The 15,379-nt window shown below is 37.7% G+C and overlaps 1 protein-coding gene across 1 annotated transcript; it reads right to left on the bottom strand.

The window, feature by feature from the left end:
- Positions 1-3,382: 3,382 nt before the first annotated feature.
- On the bottom strand, positions 3,383-8,882 carry LOC139711181 (EEF1A lysine methyltransferase 4-like). Its single transcript, XM_071623096.1, has 4 exons — positions 8,711-8,882; positions 6,233-6,389; positions 4,998-5,124; positions 3,383-3,694 (listed from the first exon to the last, which is right to left on the bottom strand). Exons 1-4 carry the CDS (start codon positions 8,880-8,882, stop codon positions 3,383-3,385), a joined length of 768 nt encoding a protein of 255 aa, XP_071479197.1.
- Positions 8,883-15,379: the final 6,497 nt, after the last annotated feature.

Raw genomic sequence — 15,379 nt, 5'->3', positions numbered from 1 at the left:
GATCCCGGCTTCATTTCATACTGATGAAAGAAGAGTACAAACGGAGTAAGTCTCACGTTTGTTGTAAACTGTGTTGATGTCTTTCAAGAATGCTATTTATTTCTAGTCACCAATTAGAACAGCATCATCTGACTCCACATATTTTAGAAATACAACATTACAAGTGTCTGATCTATAATGGCCTGCATCTGTCACTTATATGGGTTGTGTGCAGTCAAATCTGTTTGCCCTGCAATTATACACTACCAGTTGCTAACAGCCTGTCTTGCAGTTGCATCAGACTTCCTTCAGGAGTTCTTTTAATAAAGGTGCAGATACAACACGAAAAATGGTAAAAGTAACACTTATCAGAATTTATAAGCGTATTATGAGCTTGAAGCCAATGAGACGGATGCTGTTTGTATTGATCGACTGATGAATCCAGAGTACTAGGAATAGAAAATTTAATGTTAAGGCATTTCCTTTTCCTTTTCTTTTTTTTTTGTATCCGGCTGTTTTCTGTAAGTCATTGGGTGAAACCGCGCAAAAATATGACAAAATCCACTTCCATACAAATTATCACGGTCATATGTTGCCCATTGATAAACGTGCCTTAGCCAAAAGTTTTGCAACAAAAGATACAAGTATCGACTAAACATGGATGCAAATCATCGCCGGTAAGGAAAAAGATGTTTAAAAAAAATCTGCTGAATGATTTAAGACCAATTTTTTGTGTACCGTAAGCACACTTTGAAAGCTATATGAGATTATATGACGAGAACATCCTCTAAACAAATGTCTAAACTCATGAAACTTTTGTAGAGTAGCTTATGATCTTGATGACTTTCCCCCTCCTCCCCTTTGGCCCAAAAAAAAAAAGAAAGAAAGAAAGAAAGAAAAGTATTGCAACATAGACACAAGTATAAGCAGTAAACATGAGGGCAAATTACACGATTATAATACATTGAATATCATGAAATCATAAACATCTTTTTAACGATTCCTGCTACATAATTTGAAACTTGTTGTTGTGTACCTATTGAGCACACTTTGGAAGCCAAGTTGAGATTACAGTTAAATAAAGGTATGTTCTATTCGATGCTACTCACAGTTGTTTTCTGCTCTGAGGCTTTATCTCAAGAAAATGTGAGTTTAATGAATACAATACTTTTAATCAATGCAAGAATATAAAACTGGGTATAAAAAAGGCTGTGAATGGAATTCTAACAATTTTGCCCTTGAAATCTTGGATGTAGAAATACAATTAACGTTCTGTAGCTCGTATTCGTATATCTGAAATTATATTCACGATAAGAATTATGGCGGCCAATTTGCATTTAATTAAATGCAAATATATGCAGAAAATATATAAAGGGAAGTTTGAAAGTTACTGCTTATATCATAGTTGTATTCCCTAACCTAAAAAAACAAAGGTTTAGACACCAGAATCTATTTTCTACAGGTTTTATGTCCAGATGTATAGCGACGTATTCCTGGGTGTACTACATTAATGATATACGAAGATGCGGGCTTGCACAGGCAATATGGCGGCCATTTTGTATGTAATTATATGCAAATATATGCAAAAACTATATACAGGGATGCTTGAAAATTGCTAAAGATAACATATTTGTATTCCTTGACCTAAAAAACATAGGTTTAGACACCGGAATTTACTTTCTGTGGGTTATATATCCCGAGATATAGGCATAAATAGGTTGTATGGCGGCCATTTTGAATTTATGCAAATTAGACACTGATCCACCACTCGAATTTTAGGGAACTTTTAATATGTTATTTTATTAGCTCTTTCGGGTCAAATGCAAGTGGAATCGTTTCTGTTGCAATTAGTTGTGGGTCATTTCATATTTTGACTGGACTAAAGTGGCTTCTGATCAGGGTGATACAAACACCAGTGGTGTGCTGTTCGCGCTGAATTGTTTTTGCAATTTCGGCTTCTCATACGTAGGCTAGTGTTAGCCACCGAACTAAAACTATGTTTTAGTTCGGTGGTGTTAGCGCATCAAATGCAGCAGTGATTGTGTGTTAAGTGTATGTGCGCGCGCAATGTAGTAGTGTGATTTTCGGCCTTCCATAACGGTAATGGGCTAGAAAGATGGCGCACGAACCAACGGTTTGCTCGTTCGTGAGTCTAGCCAAAATGCAGAAAAAGTGTAACCATAAAATTCACAACATAATTGCAGTAAGCACTGCCGCATGCGTATGTCAAGGTACACCCTTTTGTCATATTGCGCCAGCTCCACCGAGGCATGCTTTATGCAACCATAAACTGAATAAACAAAGAGTAAACTTTCAAACTCAATTATCAACGAATTTGCACTATAAAGATACACCTTTATGTTGCAAAGCAGCTGATGTTCATACTGTGTACATTTAAAAAGTGTTTCAACATTACGCATAAAACAAGGCTCTGGATATAACAAGGTTAATCAACTGGACCAGATGACCTCATTACAATGGCACTGCCCTGTACAAAATATTGCCCAAGGATTAGCAAAACAAAATGACACAAATTGTTTTCGCATTTAAGAATTATAGTTTTAGAGTGAGAAAAATTTACCAGTTTGCATTATCCATTTTGGGTACAAAGGTTTAACACTTTCGTGATGGTATAAAGGGCATTTATGCTACAGGAGACAACATTTTCATGAGTTGTTAATTTCTGAATGAGTCGGCTGCAGTATTCATGTAAATGGAAACACTATAAAATATACTGTATGACAGGCAATAGAAAAAAAAAGTCATTTTCACCAAAAAACTACCAGGGATTAATTTTATGACATGATTTCAAATCACACACATTAACATATCATAGGAATGCAGGTTTATATATAGGTTTTTATACACTGTCCTTTCTAAACAAAGCTCAAAACATACTAAGCTTTTAGCACATTTCTGTGAAAATTCTGTATATTGTGAAACAAGATTCATGGAATTGTGAATCTTAAAAACAGCGAACACAAGGCAATATTTGTCTTCATCACCTAAACTTCACTATCCCTCTACTTAAAAAAGATATAAATGTAAAAATGTATAAAAGTTTAGTCACATTCTTTGGCTATTGCACAAGATGTAATAAAACAAAACAAATAAAAACAAATTGCTTCTGGCTCCAGTATATGACATGGTCATACATGTAGTACAGCTCTACACCATACAACCACTTCCCTCTTGCCAACAATCACCCTATTAAACACACCTCACCTCGCTCATTACTTCCATACATTTCAAAGCACACTGAAAGACATGGATGAAATATACTTACGACAGGAGTACATGTCTGGAATGGTGTTTCCAAGGCAACCAGAGAGGGAAGACAACATTCCATCTGCTGGTATGGGAGGTAGATAGAAATGTGAGTCAGTGGCGGAGGAAGCATTGGTCAGAGCAAAACTTTGAACAGGAAGGCATCCTCATCTTCATCTTCGGCCAGACGCTGCATCTGGGCATCGTCATGGCGATCCATCTTGTGCTCTTCCCTCTTCGCCAGCGTCGCCTTCTCCAGGGCTGCGTCCTTGGGGTCAAGGGGCTCTCCCTTCCGCATGGCGAAGAAGAAGAAGTGGAAGTCTTCGCCGAGGAGGGTCAGCTCGATACTCCAGTTGAGGCCGCTCTTTGCAAAGAGTGGTCGACGGAAGTGCGGCTGGGAAAAGGTGATGGAGATGAAACGGCCGGTAGGCTTCAACACCTGGCTCACCTTAAGTGGTGGGGAAATCCATTCAAAAGAGTCCAAGGAGAAAATGTGAAAAGAAAGTTAGAAACACAATGTACTACTGAGTATTAAGTATGAGGTCACAAACCAAAATCGATCACTAATCAATCAAAAGGCAATTAGTAAAAATCCTCCTTAGAGTGTGGAGAAAATTGCTTTGAATGACTGCAATAAACTGATAAATGACAAGTTGAGCAGTTTCTGTAAATTTACCAAAAAGTCAGACACATCGAAATATTAACAATCAATCTGTCATAATATGCTTAAAGCAGTTTACACTGATATATCTATCATGATTTAGCATTCTCAGTACATTTGTTTGTAGAGTGACCACAATGAGTGACAATTGTTTTTAACCTTTATAAGTTAATGATGGTATAGACTTCCCCTGGCATAAAAAGATATCTAAAAAGAAAGTTTGTGTCCACAAAAAATTGAGAGGATTAGATGTTCAGAATTCAATCTAATAAAAAATGTGACTTCATTTTTGTCAGAAAAGTAGTTTATTAAAAAATTGTGCAATCTTTCAGTTTTCAATTTATACTAGTACTGAAGATAATTTGATATCATTTTTGCAGGTACCTACCTGGGTGCTTGGAGTGTAATAAGCCATTTTCATAATGTATTCAAATTTATGGATGTTTCATTCCCGGGAACACAGAGACAAGCTGTTCCATTTTGACTTGCCATTCTTATATGAAATCGAATCCAGTTTACGTATTATTTACTGCTATGTCAGAAAAGACTCGAACAAGCTTTCAGGTTGTCAAGAACAACCTCTGATTAAAAGGTATGCATAAGATTTAAATCTGTTATGAAAACTGCCTATTGAAAGTTAGGCAAGAAAACTTCAAGTTCGTTCTCAATGCACTCGCAGACACACTCATTGAAAGCCAACTTAAAGTTCAGTCGAAGATAGCTATTGAGCCAACTTCAAGTTTATATGTCCGTAATACAGTCAAACCTGCCATAGCGACCACCTGCCTATAGCAGCCACCTGCTGCATATGGTCAAGAAACTCAATTCCTCCCAATAGAAAAGTCATGTTAAAGACCCTGTCTACAATGGCCACTTTTTCTTACTCCCTTGGGTGGCCGCTATAGACAGGATTGACCATCTTTGTGTTACAGGGAGCAATATTTTGACTGTTTAGTTGCATATGAATAACAGTCAACTGGCAATTAACTTTATTAGTGACAGTAAAAACCCATCAAAGACTATAAACCATGGGTTTTTTAACATTCACTGAATGAATGTCATATCAAATTTCACTGTCCTCCCAAATTACCTTTGCGAGTGTCGTCTCCATTGTGCGCAGTCCTTCATCTGACATGTACCAGGGATCCTTTTCATTGGCGACCAGTGCATCTAGGGTTCCCTTCTCTATGACAACGTTAAAACTGGAGTCGGGAAACCTAGAAGAGTCATGTGGGGGTTACAGACAAGGACGACATTTATTTGATGACATGTGACTTCTGCTGGAGTCTGGCTTCAAAACCTTCAAAATATGTCACTGTTGAATGTCATGTATTTTAATTGGCTAGTAGCCCAGGTTTGCTCAGCAATTGCAATTCCCAAATAAGCCAGTTCACACCAATTCAGGCTTCTACCAACCTTTATTGACTTGCTGGCTAGCTTTCGTCCACTCCTGTGGACTTCTTCAGGCCAAGTGAACCTCCTATTGTCTGATCTCTACAACTGATGAAAAGTTTTCTGCATCACACCGTTACTGAATGATATTTAATCTGTTTTCTCCTATTTCCATTCTTTCTGTATTTTTTTGTTTGTTTGTGTAAAGTGTGTGTGTTGTTGCCTCAAACAATGACAAGAAATTTTCACTCAAAAATTAAATTTGATAGCCCTTTTTAAGATTTTCAGAATCAGATGTGTCTAAAAAGAACTTCCCCCATTTTTCCTTGCAATAGAAGGGACAAGGTGTCTGTGTCAGAGCTACCAAGTCTCATGCATTCTGCGTGAGACTCAAGCATGTAGGGGCCATCTCACGATCTCACGCATGGCACCCATTTTTCTCACGCATCAGGCGAAGTCTGCAACTTGGGCCTATAATATGATGAGCATAGCTCAAAAGATTAAAGTGATAGTGCAAATGACGGCATATTTCCCTTTTGTCTTATAGTCACCCAAGTATGCACCTGATCGCACCATATTAAGAGCTAAAAATTGAAAAAGCTCCTTACGTGGGACTCGGGCCACAGGGGAAAAAAAAACCTCCCACACCCTCGCTCGCGCACACATTCGCATGCTGAGATGTTGAGTCATGAAAATCTCATTCATACATTTTTTTTTGAACTTGGCATCCCTGCTGTGTGGTGTGGCTGATAAGCTTGGATTCTAGATACACAAGTTGAAATCTTTAAATTTGTAGTTCTGTTACTTGTTGAAAGTACTTATGTGATGAAACCTGAACTGATGGGGAAGAACATTAATCATGTAATATCACTATACTGGGTCTACATGAAGTGATAATCTTGAAATGAGGGATGAACATCTGCAAAGACTTACTTGAGATCCGTAATGTCCATCACCAGCCATTCCATTCCGGCGTAGTCCTTGTGTTTCTCTCTCATGTTGTCGATACACACAGATGAGAAATCAACATTAACGATATTCTGGTAGCCATCCCTGTACATCTCTGCACTCAGCTCACTGTTACCGCAACCTGTGTTTATGGCAGAGGAAAAGAATGGTGTGGAGGCCTTGACAAGAATATAGTAAACCAGTTACACGTAGACCATTCTAGCTCTACAATGTACAGAACTGTTTTCTCACTTTGGAACTGGGTCCAGCAGTGTACAGATCTAGATAGTAGATGTCATGACACGTCAGACTTTCTTTTTTTGTTCTAAAGCCTATTAAGGCCAAGTAAAAAAATAAAATAAATGGAACATAAATAAAAAGTAAATAAAAAAAATAGTTTCTTGTCCAAACATTGTGACAAAAGAAGAAAAGGACAAGAGCACCTTTCCATTCACTCTCATTCTAAAATCCCCATGCCCATATAGGGCTCACACCCGTTTAATACAATGGAATGTCCCAGACCCCTTCACAAATTCGTACCAAAGATACCAAAATAAATGAAGACAAAAAAAAATAATTAAAAATCAATGATGTAGTTTGGCAAAAAACTGAATAGCTGTAGATATTGAGTATGAATTCCTCTACAAATTGCATTTTGGTTGGAAGATGAAAGCTTTTCTGGTGGAATTTGAGGGGACTATATTTCATTGGGTATGTGTACGGAAAATGGGTGATTTTTTGAGTGACAAGAACTCGTAGTCTGACTTTGCAGATCCCTGGACAGAATTTGAACTGAATTATCCACCCTGAAAATTTGATGGATGAAAGGGTATTATCCAGGTTAGTGAAGCTGAAACACCTCATTTCTCCCAGCTAAACAAAATTTTTTGAAATTTGATTTTTAACACACATCCCTATGGGGAAATATTTACGGGTGTGAGCCCTATAACATGCAATGCACACAAGTCTATGGGAAGTATTCATCCCATACAAACTCTGCTGGTTTATGTTGATCTATTGTGTCAGATCTCTTCCTCCCTCCCCCTTTCCCTTCCTACCCCCCCCCCCCCCCCCCCCAACTCTGTTTGGCTACAATTTGTTTTCTTATTATTTTGTTGTGGTATAGATAGATTTTTGTACATAGCAGTCATCAGTATCACACAACTTTGAATGACTGTGTTTTTTTAATGTATTTCTTTGTTTGGCTACCACTGAAACAGTTCAAAATTCATAAAGTTAGTCTGTTTGACAAAACAAAGTCTTTTCAAGTATTTTGTAGGCAATAATAATTAATATGATGATGACACCCCCATAATCAAAGATTACTGCCTGCATCTAGGTATTCATCTTATGAAGAACTGATCAACACTACTTTTTTTTTTTTAATCCTCAAAGGGCAGGAGTTTCAAAAATGTCCCTTTGAGAAACTTTATAACCCTTGATGGCTTGAATGTGTAATTTCCCATATGATGTAGGTGCAAATATCATTTAAAAAACATATTTATGATGTTTAAAAGTCAAATGAGAAATATGACCTCCACTGTAGGGCTCACACCCGTAAATACAATGGAATGTCCCAGACCCCTTCACAAATTCGTACCAAAGATACCAAAATAAATGAAGAAAAAAAAAATTAATTAAAAATCAATGATGTAGTTTGGCAAAAAACTGAATAGCTGTAGACATTGAGTATGAATTCCTCTACAAATTGCATTTTGATTGGAAGATGAAAGCTTTTCTGGTGGAATTTGAGGGGACTATATTTCATTGGGTACGTGTATGGAAAATGGGTGACTTTTTGAGTGACAAGAACTTGTAGTCTGGCTTTGCGGACCCCTGGACAGAATTTGAACTGAATTATCCACCCTGAAAATTTGATGGATGAAAGGGTACATCTAACTTATCCAGGTTAGCGAAGCTGAAACACCTCATTTCTCCCAGCTATTTTACAGAATTTTTTGAAATGTGATTTTTAACACATATCCCTATTATGGGGAAATATTTATGTGTCAGAGTTCTGTGGTGTGAGCCCTATACCATGGAGACTCATAAACTTGCCGAGTTTGCACAATCCGTTTCTTACACCATATGTGCACGTAGCGTACTACATGGTGCGCACACACAGCCGAGCAAAATCACATACATGACAGGCATTCCATCGTGTTACATTATATCATTTAGACTTGTCACAAAGTCAAAGCATTGGTTTCAGGTGATACTGATCATGTTGATATAGGCCTATACACGAGTAAGAGTTTCTATATGGGATGCCGGGTGGAATTAAGCAATGCTAATGCCGACTTAAAACCAGCCGCACAACTCGGCCCTGAATCAAAACATTATGGCCTTTGCACAGCACGGTCCTCCGCATGCCGCAACTCTCGCTCTCGGGCTAGTATGCCGAGGGTTACCGTGCCGTGCCGTTACCCGCGTGCAGCTTTCGCAATGATGTTTTAGACTTACCGAGCATAAGTATTCTGTCTCCTTTGGACACATATTTCGCTATCAAATGTCTTATTTGACTGTATTTCACCAACCAGTCATACGTTTCTTCATCCTGGAAGCGACTGTCCCAGTAGTCCACCGTGGTAAAATCTGGCTTTCTGTGTCGCTTGCCCTCGTCTTCTCCAGCCATTGCGATAGACACATTGTTGCATTTCTTCAACGCGCATGCGCTAAAGTAATCGTTTAATTACGAGTATTTTTAGGGAGATTTTGGTTTTGGTTGGCTTCATGTTTCCAACTTTTTTTTAATTTCTGGGTTTTTTTAGGCAATGAGAAAACCCTTATGGAATGCGAAAGAACATACAATTTTAGAACTTAATAGAAGGATATAAAAAATCATATGATGAAAATCGGTAGTGAATGACTGAGATATCTAAAATTAAGCAACCAAGATAAAAGTGGGACTCATCTTTTATCACCATCATCTTGTTTTACTCTGTTTTTGGATATCTCAGCCATTTCACATGGCCGGCGCAGCCGTAGGGGCCGTGGGGGCTCGGGCACCCACACTTTTTGTGCGCCACAAAGGAATACATAAGGTGTCATCACTTTGGGCCCCCACACTTTTTTTTTTTTAACCCGGAAGTACGTAAGTGGCACTAAAATAGCAATAGATAGAGATCGTGAAGTATGGCGGCGGTAAGGTTATGTTTTTTCTCTGAAGACCTTTTTTTTTTTTTTTGCTTGTCAGCTGAAGAAACCCGGAAGTGGACGGGGAGAAGAGATGATCCTGTTTTTGTTTTGTTTTGTTTTTTTGCTTGTTAGCTCATGAAACCCGGAAGTGGGCCCCCACACTTTTGAAAACACTGCGCCGGCCCTGTTTCAAAACTGATTTTAATCAAATAAACTGGGAATCCCTCTTAGAATTGTATGCTCATTAATATTTCATACTGATGGCTTTGTACTCATCTCGCAAAAGCTAAATACCCATCATCTCAACTCAAGCTGTAATCACCTCTTTAAGGCCCAAGGATCTGGGGTGGAGAGTTTAATAGGCTGCGTTCACATAGAAGTATACTATTCGGGTATTCGGGGCTCGTTTTCGAGGGCACGCGAATAGCTTGAATCGAACGATAGGATTTCCTCACACCGGTTCACATAGGAGGGCACTATTCGAAAGTACCGAATAGCTGCGAATAGTATAGAAAAGTGGGAATCGAGCTTGTTCGATTTTCTTGCAGCGTACACCGTCTCTCGTTTATGAAATAATGACAATTTTGGTCTGGATTTGCCCTTTAGCAAAAATAAGCATGTAGACTGACATTCTGATGCAGTAAATTGTTAATAAGATTTGCTGGGATGTAGGAGGAAGAAATCCTCACTACATGGGATGGTGAGTTGACGGTGCGGGTGATGGTGTACTCGGTGCCCGAATACCGAATACAGAATATCGAATACCGAATACCGAATACCGAATACTTCTATGTGAACGCAGCCTTACCAAACGAAATTTACTTTCTCATGCTTGTTTACGTGGCATAAGAGCCCCGCGCGGCAATGGACCGTTTCTGTGATGTTTTACAGCCTCATGTTACAATTTATGGACGTTTCTTTTTCAACAGTCATGGAGCATTTCATTCACCTGCTCCAGGAATTCACACAGTTGTTGCTATAATAGGCATGAAGCTACTTCATGCTATAGGTAGGACATTTAAGTGACTGTGAAGGGCAACGTTTTAGAGCAAAGCATGCATAAAGTACATTAGACTGAACCGGGCTATGCGAGTGAAAGTCCTCCACGGTGTTGCCAGCACATCCACCGGACAGGCTATAGTCCGGTATTATTTTAATATTCCAGGACCTCCTATATTAGCATTAAAAAGAAAAAGTTGTGAATGGATTCATTCAATGTTTAACAGCGAAATGGATGTTTTCCAATAATTATCAAGTGTCGATTGACGGACCATTCTGGTCCCCTATATAGCCGGTCCACGCAATTTTATTCTTTGTTTGAACATGTATTCCATTATTTCCGGTTGGCGAAACCTTTAGTAATATCCTAATGTATCTTGATTATGATAAGATAGTCACTTGTAATCAGACATGTATACTTGTAATGTGATGTCGCGTTGAAAACGAATGAAGCGCTGTCTATATTAGACCTTCGGTTTACTGGTTTTTTTTTTATGGTATTCGAATTCTAATTGGAGGCTTCAAGTACATGTCTATTTAATACATGTAATAAATGATGCACTAACATAGGAACGCACCTGCCTCAATGCATAACCCATTGAAAGTGTTCGTTCTTCTTTGGACCCCCCCCCCCCCCCCAGTATTATGGCCGTCATAAGTTACAGTGGTTTGCCCAAAAAGTCGGATTCATCTATGCTAACTGACAAATAAACAACAAAAATGGTAATTTTGTCGGATCAACTACTCGAAGTTTTTCTTCAAATCTCCGTGTTTTTAAAACCCCCGGACTCAGGAGCATTCATTATTATCTAAAAATAAACAAAACAGAAATAATAATAATGATAACATACATTATTGTAAACAGCCATCTTCTGCACATTTGTGCATAACATTGGTCGTCAGGTTTAGCACTAAAATGTTAAATCTTTCGATTTAAGTACGTGTAGGCCAATGCAGTTGCACAATACAATATAATGCAGTTAGATAAAAATGCCTATGTACAATTTTAATTTTCTTCGCGTGTCCTGTATTCTTTGCACACTAAACAATCGCAGCCTAAAATATCGAAGGGGACAGCGAAATGCTGCTGGCTATAGGTATGTTGTAATTTAGGAATGATGCATACTTGAACAGAAGTGCTGTCTGGTCGAAGCAATTCATGAACACCTGCGATAGAGTGCATAACTTCTCCGCGAAACGGAGCATAAGGAGAAATTCTTAATTGTTTCTTCTCTAGATCTCCTCCTGTAGCACCTCACTGTTTGTACTAACGTATATAGGCCTACACATGAGCTACCGCTGTATTTATGACCTGCGAAACGGCTTACTGTGAAAATGATTATAGTTTTCATTTCAATAAAATAACTACATGTATAATGTTATAGAATAGCATATCATTTACTCATTATTTAACTAGCGATCCACGTCCGACAAGCTTTGCTTTTTAGTGGATCACTATTTTCCATAATCGAATTTATTTTCCGCTCGCCCACGAAGTATTTATACAGTGTTTTTCCTAATTATTGTATGATATGTTGTTCTATAATTTGTCTCGTATATATATTACATGAATCTTTTGCAAACGTTTGAACAATATCATTTCATGACATGTATACTTTGTACTATGTTTTTGATTTTCGATGATTGGAAATAAACTATGATTGAATTGAATTGAATTGAAATTGAATTGAAATCAATACAGCTTTCAGAAGGAATTACACTGGTTTCCTATATTAAAACAAAGAGCAAATTGACAATATAAACTGGCCGGTTGTTTTTTTTTTTTTTTTTGGTTTACAAGTGCGTGACGAATACTGCTTCACAATACTTCTTCCACCTATCTTACCACCTACCCAGCAGCATCCAGGATCATCTCTGCTCAAAGAACGACAAAACGTTACTTCAGATCCCACGAGCAAACACGAAGGCTGTCGAATACTCAATCCCACAATGCTGGATCCCCTACCTGGAACGTGCACTCTACTACTATAATTTTGTCATGTGACACAGAAGAAACTTTCAAAGGGAAACTCTATGCAATAAAATTGTTCCCATCATGATTAAACGGGGCATTCCAGATGATTTTCATAATTTTACATCATGTAGTACATAAATCAACAGCTCCCTGAATAAATTTGTGGAATTTATTGTGGTTCTTGAGCAGAGAAACAATACTTTAAAAGCCTTAAACAAATTACACGTACTAAACAAGGATGATGACATAGGAGGCTCACATAATTATTTCAGAAATGTAGCAGTGCAATTCCACTACAATACCGCTTGTTTGCGAATTTACCTGTGTATAATCTATGCATGCCTTCTTCTTTTGTTCTGCTTCCTTGAGCCCCAACTCATGCATTCTTATGGTGACCCTGCCATGTCATCATCCTTGTTCATTGCAATTTGTTATACATTTTGAAAATATTCTTATTCTTCATCCCAATAATCATAAATTCTGAAACTCAGTCCTCAGTATAACTAATTTATAGTTGTTCAAATGTAAAAATCTGAAAATCATCCGGAGGTCTCCTTTAATGTTTATTGTTTTTGTTGTATAACAGCGCTCTGAGCAAACAGTTTTTTTTTTCATCAAAAAGCAGGGAGACGGATAATGAATGACAAAACGCCATCAATAATTCATTTCATGGAGTTGTAGTTGAATTTTTATTCATACCATTACCAATTCTAAAAAAAAAGAGGGCTATATACAGTACTAGTATCATATTGATACGACAAACAAAAATCTTTATGTATGAAATGGATTGCATCCCATCTAGCAGTCAAACATTTCCAGGACAAATAGGACTGGACACAGCTTGCCTTTTTAGAGCGTGTTCTAAGCATGTATACTCTTGAAATAAGCCAGTTCGTAATTAGCTCATGTGCACGTTGGTACAAATGACCTTTCTTTTTTCTCAATTGTTTAGGTACTTTCAAAGCAACGTATAATGCATACCGGTATTCTGATAAGTTTGCCCGGCGTAACAATAATGGAATTCGTGTTAAACAAAAATGATCTTACATAGCGAGAGAGACTGGGCGACCAAAATAGTCCGTCAACAACCCTCGAGGGAAGCATCCATTTTGTGTTTTGTATTGAATGCATCAAAACATGTTTTTATTCGTATTACCAAATACCACTTTCGCTGCCAGGTGGATGTACTGGCAAGGATCATTTACAAGGATTGCATGAATAATCATTATATGACAGATGTTTATCTCCGTGAATTTAAAAAAAAACATCAGGCGTCTTGGTACGAATGACCTTGTTCTGCTCATGCGCAAAGTAGAACTATACGAACTGTATGGCTTATACGTCTTTGGCAGAGTGTTTGGTGATTGCACTAATAGGCCGTTTTCGTAACATATTCACATTTTATGCATACCTTCAAAACAAAGGTAGTTCTAAAAAATCTGGAAGCTTGTCCGAGGCTTGTCCGACATAGCAACAGGTAATATGTGCAAACTGGATTCCAGCAATTAAATTTCATTTCAGAATTAAAGGGAATGGCTAGTAACTGATTAGTGGGAATCAGTGGGAATCAGTGGGAATGCTGCGGGATGATTGTTTCAATCCTTGTGGAATTCATTTAAGAATACCTATCTGTTGTGTGAAAATTATTTGCTTCAGAATGGTCTCATATTCAAGTTATGTGCAGTTTAAGGCCCCGTCACTGTACAGGCATGCTAACCCGGAAACATTAAACTGCACATTATTTGAATATGAGACCATTCTGAAGCAAATAATTTTCTCACAACAATAGATATATAATGTACTCAAATGAATCCCACGAGGATTGGAACAATCAACCCCCAGCATTCCCACTGATTCCCACTGATCAGTTACTAGCCACTCCCTTTAATATAGTTGATGGGGAACACGCGTAGTATACATTACTGCATATACCCATCAAAATATTTCACTACTTTCAAGAATTTCACAATCAAAAACCAAAGTTAACAATTCGCGTTGATAATTATGTAATTTTATTTTTTTATTCCTATTGCTTTTAAGAAGGAATAATAAAAAAGGATTTCTTCATAGTGCACACAATAGGAAGTTGCTATTTACAGCCTGTTAAAACCTTAATGTACATGCTGTAAGTTGTCTTGCAGTGGGAACAAAGAACGCATGAAAGCGTAAAGGCTTGTAACCATGTTTATATCAGTGGTCCTTCTCTATAGTCTATCCCCCCCCCCCTCTCTCTCTCTCTCTCTCTTATAGTTCCGCTCTTTTCCTCACAGAGGTCTTCATTTTGCCTCACCTTCTATTCTCACCCATCATGCCTGCATATTGCATTTAGTTGAGAAATTTAAATACTACCAAAGACACTAAAAATTTACATTATCATACTATGTATGAGTGGTATAATGTATAACATACAGTCACAAAGAATATGTCTGGTTACCAGGTATTCTTCTTTGGAATGAAAATTTCTTGTTAGGTCAGGCATAATTAAAGTACATTGTTATGTACATTCAAGCCTTGCTTCTTCTTTTTTCTTTAAGTCCCCTCCCTCCCCCGTATAAATCTTATAGAATTATGATTGCAACAGAAATGGGCTCTTTCTTTCATTAAAATGAGCTAAACGACTACGTATAGAGCAAGATAAGTTTGAAATTCTTATTAACTTGTGTGTACACTTCAAATGTCGCACTATATATACATATCCTTCATTACGGCTGCCACAATTAAAATGACGTGCGGATCCACACTTGCATCACACGGATAATGTGGTTTACACTGTAGATTGCGAAATATTCATGCCTTTAATCATTATTGATTGTCGTGTGTTGATATGCTTACAATGATAATGACGGAGCTTTATTTCATTGTCTGTAGCTGCTTTATGCCGAGAGTCTTTGTTGAACCAATACACATCGTAAATTTTCGCCAAAAATTAAATCTGAAGAGGACAGAGAATGCCAGACAGAAAGAGAAAGAGAATAAAAAAAGGAAACAATAGAGTGATAAACACATCGAAACAGAGAAAA

This window comes from Diadema antillarum, unplaced genomic scaffold (genome assembly GCF_040938485.1).
Source record: "Diadema antillarum isolate AM-2024a unplaced genomic scaffold, OU_Dant_1.0 seq00001621_RagTag, whole genome shotgun sequence".
In the NCBI taxonomy this organism is placed as follows: Eukaryota; Metazoa; Echinodermata; class Echinoidea; order Diadematoida; family Diadematidae; genus Diadema; species Diadema antillarum.
Note: the sequence above shows the minus strand (reverse complement) of the source record. Positions and strands in the feature narration are given on the sequence as shown.

What these genes read in the sequence shown, in the direction of transcription:
- LOC139711181 (XM_071623096.1), bottom strand. Translation starts at nt 8,882, where the DNA reads ATGGCTGGAGAAGACGAGGGCAAGCGACACAGAAAGCCAGATTTTACC. An exon ending in AGACAGAATACTTATGCTCG is followed by an intron (nt 6,390 to 8,710) that starts GTAAGTCTAAAA and finishes CCATAAACACAG; the next exon opens with GTTGCGGTAACAGTGAGCTG. An exon ending in ATGGACATTACGGATCTCAA is followed by an intron (nt 5,125 to 6,232) that starts GTAAGTCTTTGC and finishes TGACTCTTCTAG; the next exon opens with GTTTCCCGACTCCAGTTTTA.